Source organism: Cotesia glomerata, linkage group LG3 (assembly GCF_020080835.1).
Source record: "Cotesia glomerata isolate CgM1 linkage group LG3, MPM_Cglom_v2.3, whole genome shotgun sequence".
Classification (NCBI taxonomy): domain Eukaryota; kingdom Metazoa; phylum Arthropoda; class Insecta; order Hymenoptera; family Braconidae; genus Cotesia; species Cotesia glomerata.
The window spans coordinates 19,718,049-19,745,192 of NC_058160.1; the positions used below are offsets into that span (position 1 = coordinate 19,718,049).

General features: G+C 30.5%; 3 protein-coding genes and 1 long non-coding RNA gene across 4 annotated transcripts; all 4 read right to left on the reverse strand.

The window, feature by feature from the left end:
• Positions 1-6,254: 6,254 nt before the first annotated feature.
• Positions 6,255-22,642, reverse strand: LOC123260511. The gene is made up of 3 exons (XR_006508469.1): positions 22,427-22,642; positions 14,895-14,898; positions 6,255-6,265 (listed from the first exon to the last, which is right to left on the reverse strand). It is a non-coding gene; the product is annotated as an uncharacterized LOC123260511 (long non-coding RNA).
• Positions 11,739-13,421, reverse strand: LOC123260508. Its single transcript, XM_044721634.1, has 2 exons — positions 13,232-13,421; positions 11,739-13,151 (listed from the first exon to the last, which is right to left on the reverse strand). The coding sequence occupies exons 1-2, from the start codon at positions 13,382-13,384 to the stop codon at positions 11,772-11,774; spliced, it is 1,533 nt and encodes a 510-aa protein (XP_044577569.1). The 5' UTR covers positions 13,385-13,421; the 3' UTR covers positions 11,739-11,771.
• Positions 16,304-18,543, reverse strand: LOC123260507 (putative uncharacterized protein DDB_G0286901). The gene is made up of 4 exons (XM_044721633.1): positions 18,110-18,543; positions 17,130-18,034; positions 16,751-17,057; positions 16,304-16,675 (listed from the first exon to the last, which is right to left on the reverse strand). The coding sequence occupies exons 1-4, from the start codon at positions 18,487-18,489 to the stop codon at positions 16,453-16,455; spliced, it is 1,815 nt and encodes a 604-aa protein (XP_044577568.1). The 5' UTR covers positions 18,490-18,543; the 3' UTR covers positions 16,304-16,452.
• On the reverse strand, positions 18,659-20,925 carry LOC123260510 (splicing factor ESS-2 homolog). Its single transcript, XM_044721635.1, has 2 exons — positions 19,606-20,925; positions 18,659-19,516 (listed from the first exon to the last, which is right to left on the reverse strand). The coding sequence occupies exons 1-2, from the start codon at positions 20,760-20,762 to the stop codon at positions 19,222-19,224; spliced, it is 1,452 nt and encodes a 483-aa protein (XP_044577570.1). The 5' UTR covers positions 20,763-20,925; the 3' UTR covers positions 18,659-19,221.
• Positions 22,643-27,144: the final 4,502 nt, after the last annotated feature.

Below are 27,144 nucleotides of genomic sequence, written 5' to 3' on the forward strand. Positions count from 1 at the left end.
AAGATCGTAGAAAACATCAAGCTGAATGTCGGGTGACGCTGGATGCCCGACTGAACTTTAAGCAACAGGTCGAACACGTAAGTGCTAAAGCATCAGCGGTGGTAACTAGTCTATCAAGACTGATGCCGAATGTTGGAGGCCCGAAGCAGAGCAGGAGACTATTGCTGTCGTCAGTAGTCACATCAGTGCTCACATATGGAATATCCGTTTGGGCAGACGCGCTGGAGACCCAAGAATCATGGAGGAAAGCCGGACCGGTCTACCGATTAAGTACACTGAGAGTTGCAAGCGCCTTCCGCACAATATCCGAGGAGGCAGTGTGCGTCATTTCTGGAACTCTGCCTCTTAGAGTCCTAGCTGAGGAAAGACGGAACCTATACCACCGAAAGAGGTCATCTACACTGAGCGCTGAAGAACTGAGAACTGAAGAGCGACAACATAGTATAGCAAGATGGCAACAACTATGGGATGCTGCGGAGAAGGGAAGATGGACTCATCGACTTATACCAAGGATTGACGTTTGGCTTAACCGGAATCACGGCGAGGCCAATTACTATCTGACCTAGATGTTGTCAGGACACAACTGTTTCCGGGAGTACCTTCATCGCTTTAAGCATGATAATTCCCCAGAGTGTCCGTCTTGCCCAAGAGTTGCTGAAAATGCGGAGCACGTTTTCTTTGAGTGCCCTCATTTTAACCCACAGCGTGATGAGTTAGAGAAGATCCTGAACAAGAAAATCACACCAGAGTCAATAGTAGAAGAAATGCTGTCATCCGAAGCTGCCTGGAACGCCACAAGCACGTTTACCACCGAAGTGCTTACAGAGCTGCGCTCCATTGAAAGAAAAAGGGCAAATGACAGAAACTAGAAGGAAGGAAAAATAACACCTTAGCCACCAGAAGGAATAGCAGTAGCTAGATCCTCCCCTCACGAAGTAATGCCTGACGGCGGTTTCCATGAGGGATTAGAGGAAAGAAGAAAAGGGGTTTAGGGTTTAGTGGGTAGGGGCGTTAGCGTCGAGTTTTAGTATGATGCTGCGTTGAGTCGCCACTTATCCAGGCCGAACAGCTATGCCTGGAATCCGTAAAAGGGATTCCCCCCCCCCTAAGTTAAAAAAAAAACACACACACACACACACACACACATACATACATACTTACATACATACATACATACATACATACATACATACATACATACAGACATACAGACACCATCGCGGGAATAGTCAGAGAAGCTTCCTAGGACCTCAAAACATCGAAATCTGATGAAAACTCGATTTTCGATAAACGGGGTAAAAACAATAACTTCCCGATTTTTTAAAATTTTCAATTTTCTTAGCGGGAAGTTAAAAAACGTGCACCGACGCCTTACTTAAATAATGTTTTATTTTTTACTTCATAATTAAAGATAACGAAATAAATAATAAAACACTGTTTTTTAGATTGTTTTAATATAAAAAAATCAGGAAAACGGTTGACCCTAAAGGCCATCCCTGCAACTTCCCGCTAACTCCATACCTAAACGCTCAACATTTCACTTATTTTGTTTTTGAGCTCTTCGAGCTCAAAAGTACAATTTCTGTATTATCCACAGATTCGGTAGAATCTGGCGCCAAGTTCCGTTCATCAAATCTGCTGTAAACGGAGCGCCAGACTCCCGACTATGTTTACTGTAAGCAGAACGGTATTTTGAGGTTGCAAAATTTTATTTAATTCTACGGTACTTTTTTTTCCTAAATTGTATATTATAACAGTAATTCATACTTTATTTGACTGTTATTAATTAGTTATATTCACTTACAACAATTAATCTACTTGAAATTACTAAATTTAATCAGCACAAACTATAGCAACGCAAAAATTTCGATCCTGACTTTTTTTCAATGGGCAAAGTGATCTGCCACAGACTAAATAATTCGAGAATTCATAGTAATCCTTCATTAGATGGGAAACTACAGTTAAAAAAGATATTTCACAGCTTGCATCTACACCCGCCAGGGTGCGCTAGAATTATTTTTACATAAACTGTAGTTTCAAGGGGATAGTTTGCTATAAAAAATGCTGCCAACGCGAGATTTAAGTTGGTACCAATTGTAAATTTTTATTATAATTACAAAAAATACTAAAATCCGAACAAAAACAGTTTCACTGTAAAAAATCGCGCCAAGTCCACGTTCAAAAGACTATTAAGAAAAAAAATTTGTTTTTTTCTTTACAAAAATATATAAAATAAAAAAATAAAAAAATCCAAGTAACCGATATGATTGTTTATGATTTTCGGAAATTAAAAAAAATTGTGTTATAAATTTAAAAATTAAGAAAAAAATTTTGGAACGTACTTGGTGTGCGTCATTGTGTATTTAAATTTTTTTAAAGTCCTAGTAAATAGATTTTACGAATTTCATTAAAAGTAAAATATTTTGCAACCGCGCACACTAAATACGTTCCAAAATTTTTTTTCTTAATTTTTAAATTTATAACACAATTTTTTTTAATTTCCGAAAATCATAAACAATCATATCGGTTACTTTGATTTTTTTATTTTTTTATTTTATATATTTTTGTAAAGAAAAAAACAAATTTTTTTTCTTAATAGTCTTATGAACGTGGACTTGGCGCGATTTTTTACAGTGAAACTGTTTTTGTTCGGATTTTGAGTTCTCCGAGCTCAAAGAGATAGCTTCTTTATGCTTTTGAGCTCTTCGAGCTCAAAAGTCTGATAGAAGTTTGATAAAACACTATTTTTTTAATTTTCAAACCACAATAACTTTTTGAATGAATGAACCCATTTTTATGTGGTTGGTGGCATTCGCCGCAGTTTTTGAAACCTCATATTGGATTTTTAAGTTTAAATCGATCGAACGAGGAATTTCGAAGTAATTCCAAAAAAACACTTTTTTTGAAATTTTTCGTTTTTGATAACTCTCGAACGAATCAACCGATTTTGACGGGACTGGTGGCAATCGACGTGGTTTTTCAAACTTAAGAGCGGAATAGTTTTTGGAATTGATCGGTGCAATCGTTTAGAAGTTATTCCAAAAAAACGATTTTTTGAAAATTTTATTTTTGAGATTTCTCAAAATCTACCCGATCGAATTGATTCAAATTTTTACGAAATTTAATAGCAATAATACTCTTTGGATCGCCACCTATTTTGATCCAACGGTCAAGCCGTTCAAAAGTTACAAGAAGTTTACATACATACATACATACACACACACACATTCACACACACACACACACACACACACACACACACACACACACACACACACACACACACACACAGCCGCACAGACACCATCGCGGGCCGGAGTCACGGTGAGGTCAACTATTATCTTACACAGATGTTATCAGGACACGGCTGTTTCCGGGCGTATCTCCACCGCTTCAAGCATGATGATTCCCCGGAGTGCCCGTCCTGCTCAGAAGTCAATGAAGATGCAGAGCACGTTGTCTTTGAGTGCCCACGTTTTTACCCACAGCGAGATGAGCTGGAGAATATCCTGAAGAGGAAAATCCAACCAGAGACAATAGTAGCAGCAATGCTGTCATCAGAAGCTGCCTGGAACGCCACAAGCACTTTTGCTACAAAAGTGCTTACCGAGTTGCGATCCATAGAGAGGAAAAGAGCGAAAGACAGAATCTAGAAGGAAGAAATAACATCTTAGCCACCAGAAGGAAGAGCGGCAGCTAATTCCCCCCCCCCCTACGAAGAAATGCCTTACGGTGGTACCATGGGGGATCAGAGGATAGAAGAGAAAGGGGTTTTAGGGTTTAGTGGGTAGGGGCGTCAGCGTCGAGTTTTAGTATGACACTGCGTCGAGTCGCCACATATCCAGGCCAAACAGCTACGCCTGGAATCCGTAAAAAGGATTCCCCCCCCTAGAGAGAAAAAAAAAAAAAAAAAAAAAAAAAAACACCATCGCGGGAATAGTCAGGAAAGCTTCCTGTGACCTTAAAATGTCGAGATCTGATGAAAACTCAATTTTCGCAAAACGGGGTGAAACCAATAACTTCCCGAATTTTGAAAATCTTCGATTTCCTTAGCGGGAAGTTAAAAATTTAATTTTTTTTTAAGTTACATTTTAATTGACCACTTATCATAAACTACGTTTCAAGTTTAAAAACTAACATTAAAAAGTTTTGCCATTCTATACATTGAAGAGTGTTTGTGGTTTATTAGTCGTTTCGTCACCGAGGGTAACTTTTGCCGACTGACTAATTAAATTAGAATTTTTTTATAATCGTGTCTTTATGGTTTAAGTATACCATTACATCAGTATTCCATGTAATAATAACTTAGTTGTAAAAACGTATGCTACTCAAAAAACTTATATTAAAAAATAGTTTTTATTAATAACTTTCGAAAATAATAAAGAGTATTTATAATTGGAAAAGAGGAAGCTAATATAGGATCTCCAAGAAAAGAAATGGTTTTTTGTCGTAGAAGTATTAAATGGTTTAAAAAATTAGGAAGTGATTGCATCTTATTGAGACATAATTATTTGTAGATACTTTTATTCATTTCATATTATACAATATTTATATGTATTTATTAGGGTAAGATATACTTTTTATAAATAAAAATAAATAATATTATTACATAGTTTTATTTCATTATTAATTAATCTATATATATATATATATATATATATATATATATATAGATATAGATATATATATATATATACATATCTATATATATATATATAAGCGAAATACCACTCACTCACTCATCACGAGATCTCCGAAACTATTCGCCCGATTGACTTGAAATTTAGCATAGTTACTCCATTCGTGATGTAGACGCTCACTAAGAACGGATTTTACGCAATTCCTAGCCAAAATGGATTTTTCGTCTACCATCACGTATGCTACCCCCTCCCCCCTCTCATTCTTTCCCTCTCCTCCCGTGCCTTCTTCCCCCTTCCCTATATCTCTCTCTCTTTTTTTTTTTTAGAAAATGTCATTTTGATTCGCCAATCTAAGAAACCATCAAGTGGCACCCATTAATTATAGAATTCACCCCCCCCCCGCAACCACCCACGCTAATCAACCGTTGCCATGGTTACCGTTGCTATGGTTACCGTTGCCATGGATACCGTTGCCATGGTTACCGTTGCTATAACAACTGTTAAAATAGATAAATTATAATAACAAATTCGGTTGTAAACTAAATTCAGAGGAATGATTAGAATAAAAGTAGAAAGTTACTAAATATTAATATTCTACACAATTATTATTCAACAGTATTATTCTATACAATGTTAGGCAAATACATCGATTTTTATCGATTGATTGTTGGGACAGTAGGAATTCATAATCATACTTTTTTAAGAAAGAATAGCTAAATCATTAATTACTGAAATAGCTAATATGTATTGGAATGATAATGAAGGATGAACTCCATTATATCATAAAACAGATAAATATAACATAAATATTAATGTTGATATTGTTAAATGATTATACTGATTTTAATGATTAAAATTAAAATGGTAAATTGTGTTTGATGTATCTTCTCTAAAATTTCACAACAATATCGTTAGATTATTATAAAAAAAGGTAGATTTAAGATAATTATTAATAAAATGAATAATAATAAATATATTTTTAATACCACTTAATTTGTGATGAATTTCTTAATAATAAAGATTAAAAATATTCATTTTTATATTTATAAGCACAAATAAATTTATTCATTAACTTATCGATGTTAATTTTCAGTAAAATTGATATAATAACATTGTTGTTTATATTCCCAATTAATATGTGATTAATTTCATAATCTTGATCACTAAAATTCATATTTTATAAAAAAATGGCGCTAAGATAAGAAATAATAATCTGAATTACCAATCTTAATAACGTTATTGAAGCTGGCGCTTAGACAAAAGAATAATAACATATTTATTCATGTAATTTATAAACAAATTCAGAGCTGTCAAAAAAATTATTTCATAGATAAAAAAAGATATCAAATTTTAATTAATTATCTAAAAATACATAAGTTATAATTTTAAATAATTTAATTTAATTCAATTGTGTTATCCCGGGAAAAAATGATCAGATCTGATCAGACATGAACAGGCATGAGTCTTCAGGTCTGATCAGGTATGAAAAATGACCGGGTCTGATCAGACCTGGCCAGGCATGTTCAGGTCTGATCAGATCTGTTCATGTCTGACTCGATCAGGTCCATAAAAAAAAAAAATCGGTGCCGACGGGGATTCGAACCGTACACCTCGCGCTCTTCAGACTGACACTTTACCTCTTGACCAAACGATTCATCTTAACTTGAGAGTATCTTTCGAGCTACTTCAAGTAATTCAAATTTTATACATGATTTATCCTTATAGTTAACGGAGTTCTATACCTAATTTATTAATTATTAATAATTAATCATATATTACAGTGATTTATTCGGAACGGCTATGTATTTTTTTTCGCTCCATTAACATATGGTTCTACACTGAGAGAGAATTTTATTCAATAGTAATAAAACAGTTTATTTGGACTTGAAAAAAAATTTAGTTAATATTAATAAAATTATATTTCATATAAATAAAATTATATTAGTATTTAATAAAATTTCATAAGTATTTAATAAAATTTTCTTAAATACTAATATGTGTTTATTAAAATAACCACGAACGACGCTTTCGTTTGCTGTCATTAATACGAATATTAAGTCATTAAAAGAAATAATCTCAAAAAAAAAAAAAATTAATATTCATCAATTAATTATAATATATTCAAATATATTTTCACAGTAAAGTCTTTTAATAAATAGTATTAAGATTTTTAACAAGACATCCTAACCTAACCTATTTGTTTACTTCATGACGAATCACATGTAGAGATTTTAAATAATAAAAATAAATAAATATTCGATTGAATTTATGAAATCATAGTCTTTATTTTTAACAAATGCGTCCCTACATTGTCTGGTTTTCTGCTTCTGTTTTCATTTTATTAAATAATGTCTAACTCTTATCGATTCATTTGTGAAATTTTTAAATTTAAGTGCATAAAAATTAACATCCACTCGGATAACAACAGTTGTAGACTTTGTATTTCAAAATATAGTTCCGACAAAATTCAATTTTACTTAATTATTTATTCAATTAATTACTGATCAATACTTGTTAGTTAGTTGATTAATGAATTTTCTTTATATTACATGTAGATAAATATTCATTACATACTAAGAAACATTTATTAGTATTTAATAAAATTTTTATTAGTATTTAAGGAAATTTAATTAATATTTAATAAATTTTTATTTGGGATTAGCCAAATAAACGTTTTATTAAATAGTAATAAAATTTCATTACTATTAAATAAAATTGTCTCTCAGTGTTGGCTAGATATCAGACATGGACAGGTCTGATCAGGTCTGAGCGTATTTAAGGCTTCAGACATGAACAGACATGAGCAGGCATGAACAGGTCTGATCAGATCTGAACGTATTTAACGCTACAGACATGAACAGACATGAGCAGGCATGAACAGGTCTGATCAGGTCTGAGCGTATTTAATGCTTCAGACATGAACAGGTCTGATCAGGTATAATTTCAGGCCTGATCATACATGAACAGGCCTGCTCAGGTCTAATTTCAGGCCTGATCAGATATGAACAGGTCTGCTCAGGTCTAATTTCAGGCCTGATCAGATATGAACAGGTCTGATCAGTCCTGATCATTTTTTCCCGGGATTGGTGAGTTTTCTTGATATTGCTCTAATTTTTTATAAATTAAATTTACTCCCGTTGTGTTGGTGAGTTTTTATGACATTTTTAATTTCCATTAATTTGTTAATGCTTTTTTTAAATTCATATTAATATTGTATTAACGATATTTTCTTTATTTTGATTAAAATTTTTATATTTTTTAAATTCAGGATAAGATTTAATTATATTGAAAATTTTTATTTATAATATTTAAAAAATTTTTATTATGAACGTAGAATATATTTTAATAGGTGGGCATTATATCCCTTTTCGAATTGTCGAGATTATAGGCGACGGAGCGTGTTTATTCTCTACTCTGTCCCTACTGATATACGGCAACGTATCGAAGGCTGACGAAATTCGAAAAGAAATTGTTAAACATGTATCAAAAAATTGGACAAGATTTCAATTCGTCACACAAATGCCATCTGGCGCCCCTTATGATACTCAAGGTATTTACTGTACAGAAATGTCTAAGCATAACACGTATGGGTCCATTTGTGAAATTATGGCAGCTGCAGAATTATTTTCTTATCAATTTCAAGTGTATCAAGGTGGCTGGCTCATGGCTTCCGTTGGAGAAGCGACACAGGGTATAAAAAGACTACAATTTACGGGAAATTTTAATAACGGTTGTAACAGGGTAAATTACCCTTAATCGATAAGTCGCCAGAGATCGATAACTTTTCGACTAGCATTTGAGCGCATCGATCTTCGGGCCTAGAGAGAGAGCAGGAGGGGGTATTTTTGGGGTCGTTATATAGACGAGCCATGCGTGGTATCCGCAGAAGTAGTAAAGTGTTGGAACGAGTAACATCAAGAAGTCCAAGGAAGGAAGCGAGTATCAACCATAGAGTTTCTTCAACCAAATTTACACCAGGTATTGGACTTTGGTAATGATGAGCCTTGGGGCCATATACCCGGCTCATCAAATACACTACTTCTCATTTTATTTATTCAAGTTTGGATAATTCAATTGTTTAATAATTTTGCTCAATAATAATTAATTATTTAATTGAATTGATTCGTTAATTGCTGGGAGCGTACCTCCTGGGGGTTTATACCCGAGGAATGTTCTAGACCTCTTGGGTTTGCAAGTCGTGAATAATTAATTTTATTAATACAGTTGGTTAATAATTATTAACATCTTGAGATTGGTTTAAATAAATATATTTTATATTAATTAAATTCTGAACACCGAGAAGGTTCCAATCGACACGACATAGTATTCGGTACCCGAGGTCAAAACGTGCTACGCGGTAACGAACGCCGGCATCCATTTTGAGCGCGCAAATTCCTTGTGAATTTTATTACGCAATAAATCGTAAAATTAACAACTGGATTATTATTACTATTTACAACAATTGAATTATCTTTTATTAAGACTATTTATTATCTTGAATTAAATATTGATATCGTATTAATTTTGGAAACTATTTTATTATTTGGAAAATTAAGTATTGAGAATCGGCTACTGAGTTTCGACGCAATTGAGATCGAATTAACCGCGGATAATTTTTCGTGAATTTATTTTATATTGAGACAAATTGCTTTATTAATTATTTATAAATCGAAAAATTCCACGTGGTCATTTATATATTGAACTATGGAAGACTAAAATTATTATTGGAATTATTTATAAAAACTATTTATCAGTGTGGATTACGTCCGAGAAAATTTAGTTAGAATTTTACAAAGAATTATTCTTAAGAATTTATTCAAAATTTAAGAAATAAAATTACGAGTTGAAATTGGAGTAAAATTTTACGTCAATATTGTTCCTAAAATTTTATTTAATGTACTGAGTATTAAACTCGTGGATAATTTGGAATAAATTCAAGCGTCGGTTTTTAGTGTAGATTTTTTTGAGAATTAAATTATTAGTTGTGAAAATTGTTTATGATTTTAATCTCGAGCTAATGATTGAATAATTTTAGTAAGAATTGAACGTTGACTTTTTTTGGAGTTTAATCTTGTAATCCAGAAAATAAAAGTAAAGTAGAGTCAGTATGTGTGTGAGACGCGTGGGTTATGTGTGTGTGAATGCTACCAGCGTTCCTTCGCAAGCGAGCAGTCCGTTTGCGAGGTGTTTCGCTGGCATAGAGCGTGAGGGTCCGGTGGACAGCGCGACTTAGTTAGAAACTGCGGTATAGACGCTCCATAAGAGGGTACCGTCAGGATTAAGAATTTTGATAGAGCGTGAGGGTCCGGTGAACAGCGCGACGTAAGGATAGTGTAGAGTGTGTGCGTGAGCTGCAGAGGCTTCTTGACTTACGTTGCAGTCACTAGGCTGTTGCTTCTGTAGCCAGGCGTTGTTGATAAGCCCTCGTACACTGATGTCTTTGTACGAGGTGTCTTGTTGATAAGTCGGAGTCGCCGGTTTTAGCCCGAAATCCTTCGTTAGATATAAGTTGTAGTAGCGACTTTCCGGGGGAAAGCGTGAAGTAATTTAGTTGTAAGTAAATTAGTTGTAAGTGAGCGGTGTACGTGCAAGGGCACGAGTTGTTATCATATTTTGTTGTTAAATAAATACCGGTCATTTTTGTTAAATAAAAATTTATTTCTTTCAGACCACCTTCCTCCACTCTCTCTCCCTGTAGATTATAAGCTCAGCTCTGATTTCCGGTTCCAGGAACCGAGATACAAAATCCTGGTGGCACCCTTGTTAATTTAGAATCATTTTTGCTAGGTATTGTTTTATTTCTATTAAATTAATTAAGGGGCCAATGAGCGGAAAAACACCCGTCACACGGTCATTTCGATGCTTTGATTGATTTTGTCGAATCAATGCATGGTGGTAATGTTCATCTAAGTAGTGATAATAATGTCCAAAAAAGTAAAGAAAATGTTTCATTCTTAGTGTCTCAGACTAACGAAAATGTGTCAGTGGCAGTTTCACAGCCTCAATCAGTTTCTAACATTAATTTATCAAATTTGAATTTAAATAGTGATGATAATGTGCAACAAAATGATAAAAATGTATCATTTTCAGTATCTCAACCTCAAGAAAATGTGTCAGTGGAAGTTTTACAGCCTCAATCAATATCTAAAATTAATTTATCAGGTTCAAGTGAATCTATTAGTGATAATGTAATACCTCTTCAACCAAATAGAGGAAAAAAAAAGGAGGAAACGATTTACAAATGCAATTAGGAATAAACAATTGAGACAAGCTGCTGAAGTAAATAGAGTAGCTGCTGCGAAATATACTAAAAGTCATCCTGAAGTAAATAGAGAAGCTGTAAAAAGGTACGTTTCTCAAAACCAACATGTTAATCAGGCAGCTGTAGTTAAATACAACCAAAAAAGGTTACAAATTAAACTAGCACCTTGGCAATCTAAGACTTTGTCTGGCTTTCACTATAAAACGAACATCGATTATGGAAATGATAAAATTGTAAACATCGGAAAACGATTACCGTGTATTTATTGTCGTGCTTTAAAATGGATGGATGAACCTCCAGGGATGTGCTGCAGTGGTGGTCAATTCCAGCTTCCTACAATTGAGCCCTACCCTGAACCTCTGTACAGTCTCCTTATCCATCAAGACCCGCTTTCAGAACATTTCCTTTCCACGATTCGAAAGTATAACGGATGTTTTCAGATGACGTCATTTGGAGCAAAAGAAGTGAAGGAGGGAAATTATGTGCCAACATTTAAAATTCAGGGGCAAGTGTACCACAGAATAGGTAGCCTTATGGCTGAACCTCATCAGCATCCTTCTTTTCTTCAGTTGTACTTTCTTGGGGATGATAAACGTGAAAGTGAAATCCGTTGTGGAATTACTCCTGGTGTTAAACCCGAATTAGTTAGCTAATACAGGATCTCCAAGAAAAGAAATGGTTTTTTGTCGTAGAAGTATTAAATGGTTTAAAAAATTAGGAAGTGATTGCATCTTATTGAGACATAATTATTTGTAGATAATTTTATTCATTTCATATTATACAATATTTATATGTATTTATTAGGGTAAGATATACTTTTTATAAATAAAAATAAATAATATTATTACATAGTTTTATTTCATTATTAATTAATAAGTAGATAAAACTGTTAAATCGGATAGTATATCATTGAATATTTGCTGATTACAGGAAAAATCTTGACTGGCGAGATTCCATATTGTTGTTTTATAATTGTAGGGTGATTTGTTGGAAACTTTTCGATATACAATATTGAACATTATAGGAGAAACGTCATCAAAAGGTGCTCCGACAAGCATAATATCATTAGTAATATTGATAATTATAACATCCCCGGCATTAAGATTGTTGTCCTCATAAAGCATGGATTTAACAGTGGATCTATCAAGGGTTACTTTAGTATTTGATAGATCCATGTTTAAAATGCTTGATGCATCGACGTTGAAATTCCTACCATCAGATGCCGTTTTCATTGCAATTTCATTAATTATACTTTGTCCTGTGCAAGATGAAATCGGAGTTCTTGCTGGGATTTGATAAATCCTTGGTGGTTCAACAATGTCCATGGTTGGTCGTTTATAAAAAGTATGCACTTCCGTCGAACCAGGTTTAGTACTACATGGTTGATAGGAAGCACGATGCGAACAATCCAAAAGTGAATGGCTTGGTGAAATTGGATGAACTTCTTTAATTTGGACATGATTCTGTGATACACCTTTTATTGCCTCCATCATTTCGTTGATGATTATTGGGAATTGATCCATGAAAGTAGATAACTCTCGTAACCTATAGATTTGATCAGTCACTGATACACTTTCGTCACAGGTGCCGAAACTAGAACCTGAATGCTTATGAACCAGAGATGGATATTTAAATATTCTCGGTGGTGACACACATGCTGGTGATAAAGTTTTAAATTTAGATGGTGAAAGATGCTCAAGAAGTGTTTCAATTTTAGAGATTCTTTCAACAGATATACCTCCAGAACTTTTCATGCATGGTTTTAAAAATCCAAGGAATTTCATTAAATGCCCTTTAATTGTTTCTAAACAGCCACTTACGTCAATATCTTCTGTTTCATAGTTATCCGATTTTGGTTTAGAAAATTTGAAAATATTGCCAAAAAAGTCAAAAAACCCAGAAAGGTCTTTTTGAGTTTTAGCACAACTATTGGAAGTTATTTCAACATCTTCAATCAATCCAGGTATTAAAATTGCTTGATTTTTTATGTTATCTAGTGCGATTGGCATAATATCCATCAACGCTTTCACCTGTATAAAAATTTCTTCCACAATGGAACCAAATAGTGTGATGAAGCTGGACATGTCACTGCTTTCTTCACATGTATTTATGATTTTGTACGATTTCTCTGGAGATGAATGCTTTGAAGAAAATGGACATTTTTGCGTTCGATAACTTGATGAAGACTTTGCACTCTTCAGTTTAGCGAAAGGACATTCAACTTTACGACTCGATCGTTTCAAATTAACCTGGAAAATAGCAAAACATAATTGTTTTTAATAACTGGCAATTTGATAAAAAAAATTAAAAAACAATTTCATTTGTTTACCTGTGAATTTGGATCAACAGTCTCTTCTTCAATTTGATGAAGTCCCACGGGAGTGTCTTGATTTTCATTTCTCTGCACTTCAGGATAAGAGAATGTATTGCAAAACAGTGTCACCAAAAGAACTGCTGCTAATAAATTTGGAACGGTATTCATGATGAATGCTTGTATAGACTGTGCTGAGACATCTCATGACTTGCCCTCATATATACTCCTCTGCAGGAAATGTTTTCAAAAAAATAAACATGCTAATCGTGAAAAAATCTGTCAATATGATTGTTTATGAATTTGGTTATCCCAAGCAAAGAGAGTTTATTCGTAAGTAATGTTTTTTGTTTATAACATACAAGTAAAAATTATAAAGTTTTTATTTCTTGATTTGCTTCCGTATGTGCGTATTTCGTAAACATTTATTACGGAAACAGTGAAATTATCTTTGAGGTTTTATTTTGTAAACTCAGCGGAATATTGAGTAAGTTTATTTTTTATTTAAAAGATTAATAACAAATCCTAGCAAGATATTTAACAACGATAATCAATAATTACCATATTGATCATATTTATTTTTCAATGTTATCTGGTAAAATTTGAGATAGAAAAATTTATTTAACTAATGATACTGCGATCTAATTTTATCGAACAAACACTAAAATTTTACAATTCCACTATACTATTTCATCCCTTAAAAATTTTACTATAATGTCAATTGACATACTATATTCTATAATAGTAAAAAATCGGTTAAAAATATCATAAATTAAAATAAACTTTTACGTTTAAATTGAACATGAAAAAAAAAATCAAGATAATAAAAATTGATACAAGAAATTTTGAACCAAGAAGATTATTTTAAAAAATGTCATGGTTTTTAATCAACTAAAAAAATTCTTGAACCAAGTAAAATTTAGTTAAAGTTAGAACGATTTCTTTGCTCAAGAATTTCTCTCCTTGAATTAAGGCAAATAATGATTATTGGTACCCAAGTACTTCGATTATGATTTTACGGAAATCAGGTTTGGCGGATTTGTCTATGTTACAATATAAAAAGCATTCCTGCCAAATGTTGGTGTATTAAAAATTAGGACACATTTTTTATTTCTAATAACTAGCAATCCTCTGGAAGATGATGTTTTCAAATTCCGTTATTAGCTCATCCTTGCGTTGCAAAAATATCTACAGAATTCATATTTTATTGGGTTTATTATTAAATTTTGTATTTTTTAGAATAGTTAAGAAAAGGAAATAAGGTAAAAGATCTAAAACACCGGAACGATCCGATAATCATTAATTTATATTATTCTATCTCGTAATTAATTAATTACGAGATAATTGACAGAATTAAATGAACCTTTCTCCATTAAAAGGGTAAAACTTTTTTTTATAAAATAAAATATAAATGAAACTTTAAAGTATGCTGGAAATATTAACAAAAAAAAATGTGAATCATATCATGAATGGTATGCCCTTCTTCATTCCGGTATTGAGTTTTTTTTTTATATTATTCTTGTTTTTATTTTTCTCTCAATTTGTATAAGTAAAATATTTTATGAAACCCTTTTAGAGTAAATTTTTAAGAAACATAAAATAAAAAATATACTTACAGGAATTTAACTCCATGAAAATTTTGGTTTAAAACTTTTGATATATCGCAAATTGAACTTCAAACTCTCCTTTCTTTTCATGGAAAGATAATTTTTAGGGATATTTTAAGGTAGGAAAATTAATAATTAAAGACAAGTCTAATTCAAGTAAATATCTGACTTTAATTATTTTCATCATTATCGTTAATCATTATAATTACGTATGTATATATCGGTGTGTATACACTGTATACGATCATTTGTCGTGCGGATCAATCGTCCGCGGATGAATTATCTTCGGATGAAGTGTTACGTAACCATATCTGACTATACGAATTTTACTTCTTTTTCAATGGAAATTTTAGCTTAGAAGAATTTTTTTTTATCAAAAACTAGTAACAAAGATTTGTAAAAAATATATTGTTTTCTGTATAATTATTATTCAGATTATTAATTACTAAAATCATAAATAACTTTTCAGGTAGATTTTGTAAAAATCTATCTATTGCATTTGTTCTCATGGTGGAATTTTTAGCTAATTTTGCTATTATATATCTCAATTAGTCGAGTAGGTTTCAAAAATACCATTGGTTCAAAAATTTATTTATGTGCTTCATATGAATATAAGTTTATTAATTTATATTATATTTATGACAATATCTATCATCCATCTCGGGTGTAGCCGAATGGTGCTTTTTTTGTTTTAATGAAAATTTATCGTAGAGAACTGAAAAACCGGTCAAAGATTGAATTATCTAAAAGAGCTTACGATGTTATTACTGGAACAAATTTTCAATTAATTATTGAAAAAAAATGAATAAAAATAAAAAAGTACTGACGCTAAGTAAATTTTTAACTAACGATCTAAAAAGTAGAATTTTCGAAATTTTACTTCCCATTTTTATTTTTATTTTTTCTCTATGCCCATTTTTTCAAGTTACATATAAGGACATGTAAGTACTATATAATCTAATTTGTCTGTAATAATAAATGAGTGTATAGTCGACTCAAAAAGATTATGAAGGAACACCATATGGCATGAAATTTTTTATCTTTTTTGCTTCTAAAGACTACTTGCTTGAACAAGAAACTTTATGAGCCGTTGACAGGCATACTTTAGAATCAAGACAGAAAGAGTAGTGAGTAATAGATAAATTTATCAAACCGACAAGTTATGCGTCAGAACCCTTAAAACAAGTCAGTTCCCTTGATTCTTTACAACTCTGAATTTTATATTTATAAACGATATTGGTTCTCTTATTCTCTATCATATAAATGAATCATCATTCTTTTGTACTTTGTCATGTTTTTTTTTAAATATTAAAAATATAATTTATTTTTTTTTTCAACATACGACTTTGTCTTTTGCTTTTAAACAATGTTATAATAGAAAATAGATGATAAATTAAATACTAATTCATTAAATAAAAGCAGATTAACTTTCGTTTGTCGAATAAGGTGAAAGGAACAATGTTATAAGTATTGAATATTTATGTAATATCGTTAAATTTTATTTGATTTTAAGTTAATAGTCAATACAATACTTTTTAACTTTATAAAACTTTAAAATATTTCATAAAATCAATTCTCTAGTACTTTTTGAAGTTTCGCTTGATAATTGAGGCGTAGTCATAAATAAAATTTTTAAAGACATGTACAGGACTGTACTTCATAATTTCCTTCACTGTATTCGCTGTTAACTTGACTTTCTTCTATTGTACCGGGTCGATAATCAGGAAGAGCTGTTCCAATGGTTCCACAAGGCACATCATCTGGACTTACTCGGCCACCTACGTCAACATGCTGACTTGGACTGTGCTGAATGAATTTGTTATTACATGGTTCACATTTTTTAAAGCTGCTTGTACTAAAACACAAAAAAGAAAGATTGATATTAAGGTATAAAATGATTAGAATAAAATGCTAAATAATAAATAATTACAGTTTATCCATAAGTATCTGCGGATTAACATTTGGCGCGGGATTGTTGAATTGAATTACTGATATTTTATCAGTCTGAAGTACTTCTTCAGGGATATCCTTTTCTGGCTTTTTATATTCATTTACTGGTGGTTGTTTATAATCATACGCTAATCCTACTTCAGCTATTTTTTTGATTGGTTGAGATGTTTGTGTCTTTATCAATGATGCCATTAATTTATTTAGATATAATTGCCATGAGACGGCATCAACAGGTCCTGTCGGCTTCTCACCTTTGTACATTTTTTCTTGTTCTTCATATGATAATTCTGAAAATTATTTAATAAATAAATGAATATAATATTAAAGGAGTAAGAATAAGATGAAATAAAAGTGATTACTTTTATCGTCACAAAATTCTTCTCGTGTCATGGCACGAATATTTCCACTCGAAGGGTCTATAAAGTTTACTATCGCTGAAGCTTTTGACTGACTATCTTGTGATTGTCCATTATTAAATTGACCATTGACTTGACCAGTAGTTAATTGACCACTATTAAATTGACCATTGACTAGACCAGTAGATTGAAGATTAAAAAATTGACTATTAGTTGATTGAGCGTTAGTGAATTGACCATTAGATGATTGACCACTGATGATTAGCTGATTATTAGTTGATTGGCAATTGTTGAGCTGTCCATTATTTATTTGACCATTAGGATTATTGTTAGAATGTGTGACTGGGATTAATAGCTCAGCCTTTAAACCAGTATTCACAGTATTTTCTTTATTATTTGATTTTCCATTAGATAATACCGTCGTCAGTCCACTAAAAACGCTGTGGCTTGCAGAATTAATGTTGGTATTAGTATTAGTATTAGTTGCTACAGTATTTAAATTATTTGTACTGAAGATATTGTTTCCTTGACTCATAGCGTTTGAAACACTGCCACTAGATATTAAAGTATTTGAGCTGATTTTATTTATGATATTGCCAAGTACTGTGTTGTCGCCATTGAAGATAGGAAATTTATTCATTTCTTTCACTGAATTACCATTAAAGATCTTTTTATTTGTGGCTTTATTCATAAAATTGTTCAATGTGGTTGTAGTTTTTTTATTTTGAAAGATATTAGAATTATATTCTCCACTTCCTGACCCAAAAGTTGATGAATTGGGCTTGTCAATCTTACATGTAATTCTACTTGGTCGAGCAGGCCGAACAATCAATTTTCTTTGTTTATGAAGAAAGTTATTTTTTAAAAGTCCTTTACGATGAGAACAAAGATCATTGACTGGTTGGAGCCTAAAAAATATAAAAATAGATGTAATTATATGATGTATAAAATATAAAATAAATAAATAATATAAGATTTAATACATTTGCACAGCATTAGCATTAGAATCTGTTGACAACACCCCTCCAGAGCCGATATTACTAAAGATTTGTTGAGATGTTTCCTGAATAATTGGTCCAATACCACCGCAGCCTGACCCACTACAGGTCACTTGTCCATAACCAGAAGTTGGAGATGGAGCCAAGACTGTTTGTTTGTTACCAGATGCGCCATTATTAAATGATGGAAATCCATAGCTTGGAGACTTATATTGCGGATCAGCTCCAAAGAGGGCTATATTGGCACGATCACATTCTCTACACGGATTTACACCAGTGTGTAATCCTCCGCAAAGTTCAGGATGCTCACGAGCCGATATCGTTGTAGCGTATGTTATTAAAAGTAAATTTACAACAGTCTTCATGATGAATACTTATACTGTAACTTGAGTAAAGTATTAACAGATGAACAGATAACTCAATTCTGGTCAGCATTAATTCACTGCAGCTATTTATATTAATCCGTCGTTACATCATTTCTTCAATAATTAGTATGGAGACAATAATACAATCTTTGTTTTTATGTAAAAAAAATAAATTGTTGATGTTTATTAAAAACAAATAAGTCGAGAAATATTAGTATACATTTTTTGCATTTATTATTCGCAGATACTTCTTTAAAATTTTTCCTGTTTTTATTCCTGAGTTGCGAAATGTTTTACCTTAAATATTACGAGTTAATTGAATTTCAATGCAGACAAATGTTTATGAATGCGTTTATTATTTTTTAAGTTCCGGTCGTTTCGGAATGTTTAATTTAACTGGTTGTCAAATAATATTTTCTTTTACTAAATTTTGCATAATTCTCTTCCTCATTAACTCATTAAATTACCAAAGAAATGATATTGTATAGGCAATCAAGAATCTCATACTCTTCCGTTTGACTAACAAAAATTTTTTCACTTTAATTTAAAAAAGATATTATAGTTAACATTTTTCATAGATACAAAAAAATTTCAAAGACTAATTAGAATCAATAGAGACATATATTTAAAAATATTTATAGCATTAACGTCTATATTATTAAATAACATTTTTCAATTCTGACGGATAACAAAAAACCATAATTATTGAATTTACTTTATATATTCTGCCAACTAATTGAAAAAGTCGGAAGCTCTTTGTCTTTGAGGTAAATTAAGTAGATTATCAGTAAGTATAGTATCTTTAGATTTAGAAGTGCTATCTAAATGTACTTCTTTTAATGAAGTCTGATTCGGTGTAGCTCGGTGTGATAGACTGTGAGTTTTTACGCCAATCGATGGTGATCTTAATAGTGTTCGCCGAGGACTTGGAGTGCCAACAATCCGGAGTTTTTGCGTGGCTAATCTTCTTGCTGCTGGTGACATTGTGCTGAGACGATCAATTGTTGATAAGCATCTAGGTGATGGCCTGAAAGTATTAATGAAGTTAAGTTAGTAATTCATTACTGATAATTGATTATACATTACAAATTAACAATATAAAAAAAAGTAGCTTACGTTGCAAATGATTTTCTAGCAGCTTCTAGTGCTTTACTTTTCCTATCTCTGTGTCGTTCACCCGCTTTTTCTGCTAATTGTAGAGCTAGCTTTTCTCTTTTAGGTGGTTCAGCCATACGAAATGATGGCCCTTGATTAGACCTTAACAACGGTGTATCACCGCCATCCAATCTAAAAGGTGTACCTTCAATTTCTCCCCATGTCATCAGAGGACTTTCACAATCTTCTGGCCTAGGACTTGGAGTAGCAACAAAACTGAAACCATTTACTTTTGGTGTAAGATTTCTAATAACTTCCTTACCGTCAACACCAATTTTTCCGTCATAGACTTTTAATTGGGATTTAGCTAATTCATTAAGTGTCTCTTTATTGTGTTTTTCATTGAATGGATTTGTATTTAACCTTGTATTAGAATGAACTATTTCTTGTTTCCTTTTAGCCATTTCTATTTTTTCTTCTGGCGTTAATTCTACTCCATCAGGTATATACATTATGTAGTTTTTATTTCTATAATTCCAGGTATCTAACATTAATGGTTTTGAACTTTTATTGTCAGTGATAGCTAAAGTATTTTCATTAGCATTAAGACTCAGAGCTTGCGAATTTTCTTCCATTTTATATAACCAGGCATATTTAATCCTCTGACGTTTATCTGCTTCTTCCATCATTTCTTCAAAACTCGCATTATCTTCACTTGTATGCGTGCTTAGATATACATCCAAACCCATTACCTGTGTTTTATTATCTGTGGTATTTTCTCCGGTTGTTGAACAATGTTGTGAATCTTTATTATTCTTCGTAAGATTATTAGTATCTTCACGCAAGGGAGTTTCAAATGTTGCTGGACTAGTTATTCTTTCAGTAAGTGGTTGTCCAGAACTGTATTTTGTATACAAATCTCTCATTTTTTTAGCATCGTTTTGTTCAATTGCATCTAGATAATCATTCTGAGCTTTTAATTTTTCTAAATGAGGAAAAAAATCTCTTTGTATTATTTCACCCATTTTTTCAATATACGTGTCTTCATCTAAAGTTTTAGGTCGAAATTTTTTACTGCGTCTTGCAGGACCTAATGGTTTTTTAAATACAGCCAAATCCTTGATATTTTTAATTGCTTCAAGAGCTTGAGATCCGGGTGTTACAATTGGTGAAGACATTTTTGTATTTTTTTCACTCCTTTTAATTAAAATAGAATTTATTTATTTATTGAATAAAATAGTTGAGGTTAAGTTTCTCACATACACTTTTGTAAATATTTTTATTTACATTTATAATCCTTGCTTCACTAAAAATAATGTATACACTTCTGATGTATAATTAAAAAGCAAAATCAACTTATTTGAAATTTTTAACTTTTATTTAACTTATTATTTTTGTGCTAAGTACTGTTATTTAATAGACAAATATTTATTTACGAATTATTTAAGACTTTACAAGCACACCAACCCTTCAATGACCCAGAAAATAGTGCCCTCTAACATTTTTTTATAGAAATTACCAATACCCTACTTCGCTTGAATTGTCTCCTTGACGCATAAGCTAGCGCTATCTTTATAATTAAATGCAACTTTAAAAACAATTTTATCAACCGAGTTGTTAAAATTACGCGCTATTTTGTAATGATTCGAAATGCATCTATGCATATAATTATGTAATTGTAGTTTTTAACGTTATAAGGGCCAGTTTTTCAACCCCGGGTTTAAGTATTTTATCGTTGTGAATATATCTATCTATCTATTATATATAGATATATTTACAATGATGAAATACTTAAACCCGGGGTTGAAAAACTGGCCCTTAAAGGTTTATTTAATTATGACCCTGAAGTTAGCCGACCCCGCCATTTTAAAAATAAAAAAACCTGTAATTTGGAAAAAAATTTTTTTTTTTAATTTTGAAAAAATACTCGTCTAGATTTTTGAATTTTCTAAACGAGTATTTTTTTCAAAAGATCAAATAATAAATATTCGAGCTATAATTTGAAATTAAATTTTATGATTAAGTATTTTTCATTTAAAAATTTTTACAAATTTAATTACTTTTTGATTTTTATTTATAATTTTCCGAAATCTAGACGAGCACTTTTTTTATTTTTCACTTTTCCAATTTTTCAGCCTGAAATTCACCGAAAACCGCTATTTTTTAAAAAAATATTTTGTAATTTAAAAAAAACAAAAATTTTCAAATTAATAAAAAATACTCGTGTAGATTTTTCAGTTTTCTGAACGAGTATTTTTTTTTTCACATTCATAACTTTTTTCATTTGAATAATATAAATTTATACACTAGTCACAAAAATTAGGGGATATCAAAAAGATTCTACATTTTTGAATGATTTTCGACGAGCTGTTACTCCGATTAAAATGATCGTACAGCAAAAAAAGAAAAAGCAAATTGTAGCTCCAAGTGTCTAGTTTTCCTATACGACCATGAAAATTTTTTATCATGTTTGGGTTCGGAGAAATCCTAAGGAAACTACAAAAAAAAAAATTTCCAAATTTTTTCTCGTCTAAAAAATAGTCTACGGGCTTCAAAAAATTTTTTTCCATCTTTTTAATGAAAAAATCTTTTGAAAAATGTAATGCCATTCAATTTGACGTAATCGAAAAGCCTGTACGATGATTTGCCGCGGAGTTATCGCGAATCAAAGCAAAAAAGTCCTTTTTGACTTTGATACATAGTCAATAACTCTGGAAATAATGATCGTATAGGAAATCCAAGGAGGATTTTGGAAACTACACTATATTCTTTATGAGATACTATGAACGGCTTTTGACGAAAAAATTTTTTTTGAATTGAAAACTTTGACTGAAAAAAAGACAAAAATTCGCATAATTAAGGATATTTGGATAACTTTGTATAACTTTGGATAAAATGGATAAACGAAGGATATCGTCGGTAATTTTTCAACCTTAAAGTGTCCCCTAAAATCTCTGAAAAATTCAAAGCGCTGCGATTTTTTTTTCATAGTGCTCCGAAGCTTCAAATTCTTTGTTTTCGCAAAAATCACCATTATAAACCATTTTTCGATTTTCATTCTTTTTCGGAATAAAAAAATTTTTTTTTCTCAAAAATCTTTATTTTTTCCGTCAAAAAGATTGATTTTTTAAGAAATTTAAAAAAAAAAAAATTTCAATTTTTTTTGAAAATTGTTTTTTTTTTCGAAAATTTTTTTTTTTTAAATGAAAAAAATTATGAATAGGTATGAGAGAAAAAAAATACTCGTTCAGAAAACTGAAAAATCTACACGAGTATTTTTTTTTAATTTGAAAATTTTTGTTTTTTTAAAAATTACATGATATTTTTTAAAAAAATAGCGGTTTTCGGTGAATTTCAGGCTGAAAAATTGGAAAAGTGAAAAATAAAAAAAATACTCGTCTAGATTTCGGAAAATTATAAATAAAAATCAAAAAGTAATTAAATTTGTAAAAATTTTTAAATGAAAAACACTTTATCATAAAATTTAATTTCAAATTATAGATCGAATATTTATTATTTGATCTTTTGAAAAAAATACTCGTTTAGAAAATTCAAAAATCTAGACGAGTATTTTTTCAAAATTAAAAAAAAAATTTTTTTTTTCCAAATTACAGGTTTTTTTATTTTTAAAATGGCGGGTGTCGTCTAACTTCAGGGTCATTATTTAATTAAATATAATATTAATAACAACCGTTTTCTTTTTTATACCATCTTTACAGTTTGGAAAAAAAAGCTTACTGAAATTTATTGCAACAGGTCATGGGCATATAATTCACTAACTATTTTGGTTAGATATGCTTATAAGCACGGTTTTAGAAAGCACATTTTTAATTTTTTTTTTTTCCATTTATTCACATTTAGTTTATTCGATAAATAATAATGTAAAAAAATTAAAATGTTATATCTATCGATTTTTATATAAATTTAAGTTATAAATTTCCAAATTATGGGGACCAATAATCGAAACATTAAATTTAGGCTAGATCATATGTTGATAGGTAAGTTAAAATAACAACGTAACTTTGTTGTTTCAATTCTTACTTTTTTGAAATATATTAAAAATAATTTGCATAGTTTTGCTAATAAATAAATAAATACATATGTACATATTTATTTAATTTACTTAACTTATTGCATTTGGTTCAGCAAATTCATTACTTATTCATATTATATGTGTCAATATATATTGGCATAATGGTATGCTATACTAATTAGATTAGTTGAATATTCAGGCTATTATTAAATGATGTATACGGTTGATTAACTTGAGCACTTAAAATTATTTATTAATATTAAGAACTACTTTTAAAAATCATGAATTTAATTATATTAATCAAAAGATTAATTGACACAATATTGAAAAAAATTAAACAATCTTGGGGCCAGTTTTTGAACTCGGGATAAAATTTTATCCAATGTTAAAATATATCTGTACATTTCATATATATATAGATACTGGTAACAATAATTTTATTTTTATCTTTTATTTGTATTTCAATATTCTGAATAAAAAATTTCTAAGTCTGAATTTTTTAGGTAATGATTCTTCGACCATTTAAGGTAGCAATATTTCGAACACATATTATTTGGGTAACTTGAACAAAAGTACTATACACGTAACAGATATAGAATTGATTTTTAGGTGTAAAAAAAATCAATTTACTTTTCCGCGTAAATGAAAAATTTTTTAAAATAAAATTTGACATTAATTTATGGTTGAAATTAATAATAACTGATTGAATTATAAAAATAACTTTCTAAGAGTAAATTAGGCTTACACGCTCTAATTAAGTTTTTTAAATTATGATTGATGAAATAATTTTTAATGTATAAAATACAGTCTTGTGATAAAAATAATAATTGTATTATTAAAATTGAAATTTCTTTTCACTTTCTCAAAATGTAAAATTGTCTTCTGGTTGCGTTAAATTGGTAATAAATCATTAAATTGAATTCTTTAATCTCACTTTTTTTGTTGCATCTATTACCTATGTAATGGCTTATTATAAAACTATTTAATTTCTCAACATTTGAGTGTAAAGTCAAATCCTTGAAATCCATAGAACTTTTTGCGAATCACAATTAGAATGTCTTATTATTTTTATCCACAAGTCTTCTACTTCGATTTTTACATGATCATATTACCCTATCAACAGGTGTATATTTTTGCCAAAGCTACAATTAATGATCATAAAAAGTAATATGGGTACTTGGTTACCGAAGCTATCTTTCCAGCAAGCGTTCTTTGCATATCTTTTAAAAAAAGAACTACATATATGCTGATATAACCACCAACAAATAAAAGAAAATCAATAGTTTTTTTACGTTCATTAATGAAGCTATGTGCAATGTAACTCAATGCTTAATTATACCCAATATAACTCAGTTATTATCAATTTATATTCCTCAGGATTGAGTACTTCACTATTTTTTGGTTTTGGTATTGGTTTCAAAACTATGTAATTGGGATGGCTGTCAATAAAGAGTCGTCGTATTTATTACAATTCTTGCTATTTTTATAAACTACTAGCGGACCCGACAGACGTTGTCCTGTACACACGTCTTAAATTTAGAAATTTTAGGAATGAGCTTGTATAGTTAAAAATATCATTAGTTAACAATATACAATGGGCATTTCTCAATAATTAACATTTTCGTAAATATAAGCCCATTCTGATTTTATACTCATCGAGAGCTTTCATTTGAGTACCCACATGAATTTTTTCATATATCTTATATATATGATATTTATAAAATATATGAAAAGTGCATGTGGGTACTCAAGGTTAGCAACAATTTATAAATAAAAAATCTATTAAATAAACATTTTCCCGCGGACTGAATTGTAAATCTAAACCATTCTGGAATTCACCGGAAGACACACAAAAAATTTCATTAAAATCGGTCCAGCCGTTTAGGAGGAGTTCCGTGACAAACACACGCACAGAAGAAATATATATTTATAAAGATGTGAGAAAATTCAGATAGCTCGGACTGGGATTAAAACCCAGAACTTCCCGATTACATGTTGGCTGCACTTTAATTTTTAATCTTTCTATTTTTTAATATTTACGATTTTTTTTTCAAATGTTTTTTTTTTATAAATCATCTTTTAACTATAACGTACAAAGGAAAATTATCAAAAGTGGTCCAGCAATTCATTTTTATAAATATAGATATAGATTTTATACATTGGTTGAGTATTCTTAAATTTTATAATTTTCCGCGCAATTTTCTTAATTTTTTCTTTTATAAGAACCTTCTCCTGTCAATAAAAAACTCATCAAAATTAGTGAAATCTGTCCAGCCGTTAACGCGTGATGGCATGATCAAGGGAAATAGGGATTCATTTTTATATATATATAGATTAGAAATTGGTAAACCCTGTTATTTGCGTGAATTATTCCAAGAAGACTTTAATGTAAGACACTCTGAGTGACTAGGGTAAAAGACCCCATTAGTGGCGGGGACCCCATTACTGACACTTTCTTTGATTTTGGTACTTATTCAATTAATGAAATCATCAATTTCAATAATGAATACATTATTTCTAATCTTTAAGACTTTTAGATCAAAAAAATTTTTAATTTTTATTCCAAGTAGAAAATTTTTTTATTGAAAGAAAAACTGCCACTAATAGAGGTTAAAGGTGCCACTAATGGGGTCTTTTACCTTAGTAGCGAAGAAAAATAATATCCTCTTTAAATTATTGAACTTCAGTACAACTCAATATGAATCTTCCTTCGTTATTACAATGATACGACTATGGGAAGAATTACCGGAGGATATTATTATAAACTCATCTAGCTTTGAATATTTTCAAAAACAAGATGTTTGATTATTTATTTAGTCTTGATGTATGATCCTAAACTATTAGTGAATTCTCTTGTTTTTATTGTTATTCATTCAAATTCTTGTGAACTTACACGATATAGCTTCTTTATAATTCCAATTTCCTTATTTGTTTTTACCTTTATCTCAATGATTCTTAAATCTGTTAGTTAATTCTTTATAAATTCAATTTTTTATATTCATTCATAATTTTATATCAATTCAATATTAATTACTTTTAAAATGTTGTAATCTCTGATCAGACAACTCACTTTAATCAACACTAAAAATGCACAACACTAAAATATTACTTAGTGCTACTGTTTCATAACTTTCCCGTTATTTTTTAAATCATAAATTATTCCAAATACGTGGTCAATCGAGCCAATAATCAAAGATGAATGACCCAACATGAAGGGCTCGAACTTTTAGAGATTTTTTTTTTTTTTTTTTTTCATATAAAGAACACTTCTACAAAATTTGAATATCATCAACGGAGGTCGTCTCGTATAAATGATTTTATTCGGTGAGAAAACCCAAATATATTTTTTAATTATAAAAAGTATGAACTCAAATAACTTAAAAGAAAATTAGGAAAACGGTTGACCCTGAAGGCCATCCCTGCAACTTCCCGCTACTTTCGTAATTAAGCGCTCAAAATTGCTTATTACGTTTTTGAGCTCTTTGAGCTCAAAAATATAATTTTCGTGTAGCTCGGAGAGCTCAAAA

Excerpts from the sequence above, each read along its gene's own strand:
- LOC123260508 (XM_044721634.1), bottom strand. The coding sequence starts at position 13,384 with ATGAATACCGTTCCAAATTTATTAGCAGCAGTTCTTTTGGTGACACTG. Across the intron at positions 13,152-13,231 it reads CTGTTGATCCAAATTCACAG|GTTAATTTGAAACGATCGAG; the intron begins GTAAACAAATGA and ends GCTATTTTCCAG.
- LOC123260507 (XM_044721633.1), bottom strand. The coding sequence starts at position 18,489 with ATGAAGACTGTTGTAAATTTACTTTTAATAACATACGCTACAACGATA. Across the intron at positions 18,035-18,109 it reads AATGCTAATGCTGTGCAAAT|GCTCCAACCAGTCAATGATC; the intron begins GTATTAAATCTT and ends TATATTTTTTAG. Across the intron at positions 17,058-17,129 it reads AGAATTTTGTGACGATAAAA|AATTATCATATGAAGAACAA; the intron begins GTAATCACTTTT and ends AATAATTTTCAG.
- LOC123260510 (XM_044721635.1), bottom strand. The coding sequence starts at position 20,762 with ATGTCTTCACCAATTGTAACACCCGGATCTCAAGCTCTTGAAGCAATT. Across the intron at positions 19,517-19,605 it reads GCTAGAAAATCATTTGCAAC|GCCATCACCTAGATGCTTAT; the intron begins GTAAGCTACTTT and ends TAATACTTTCAG.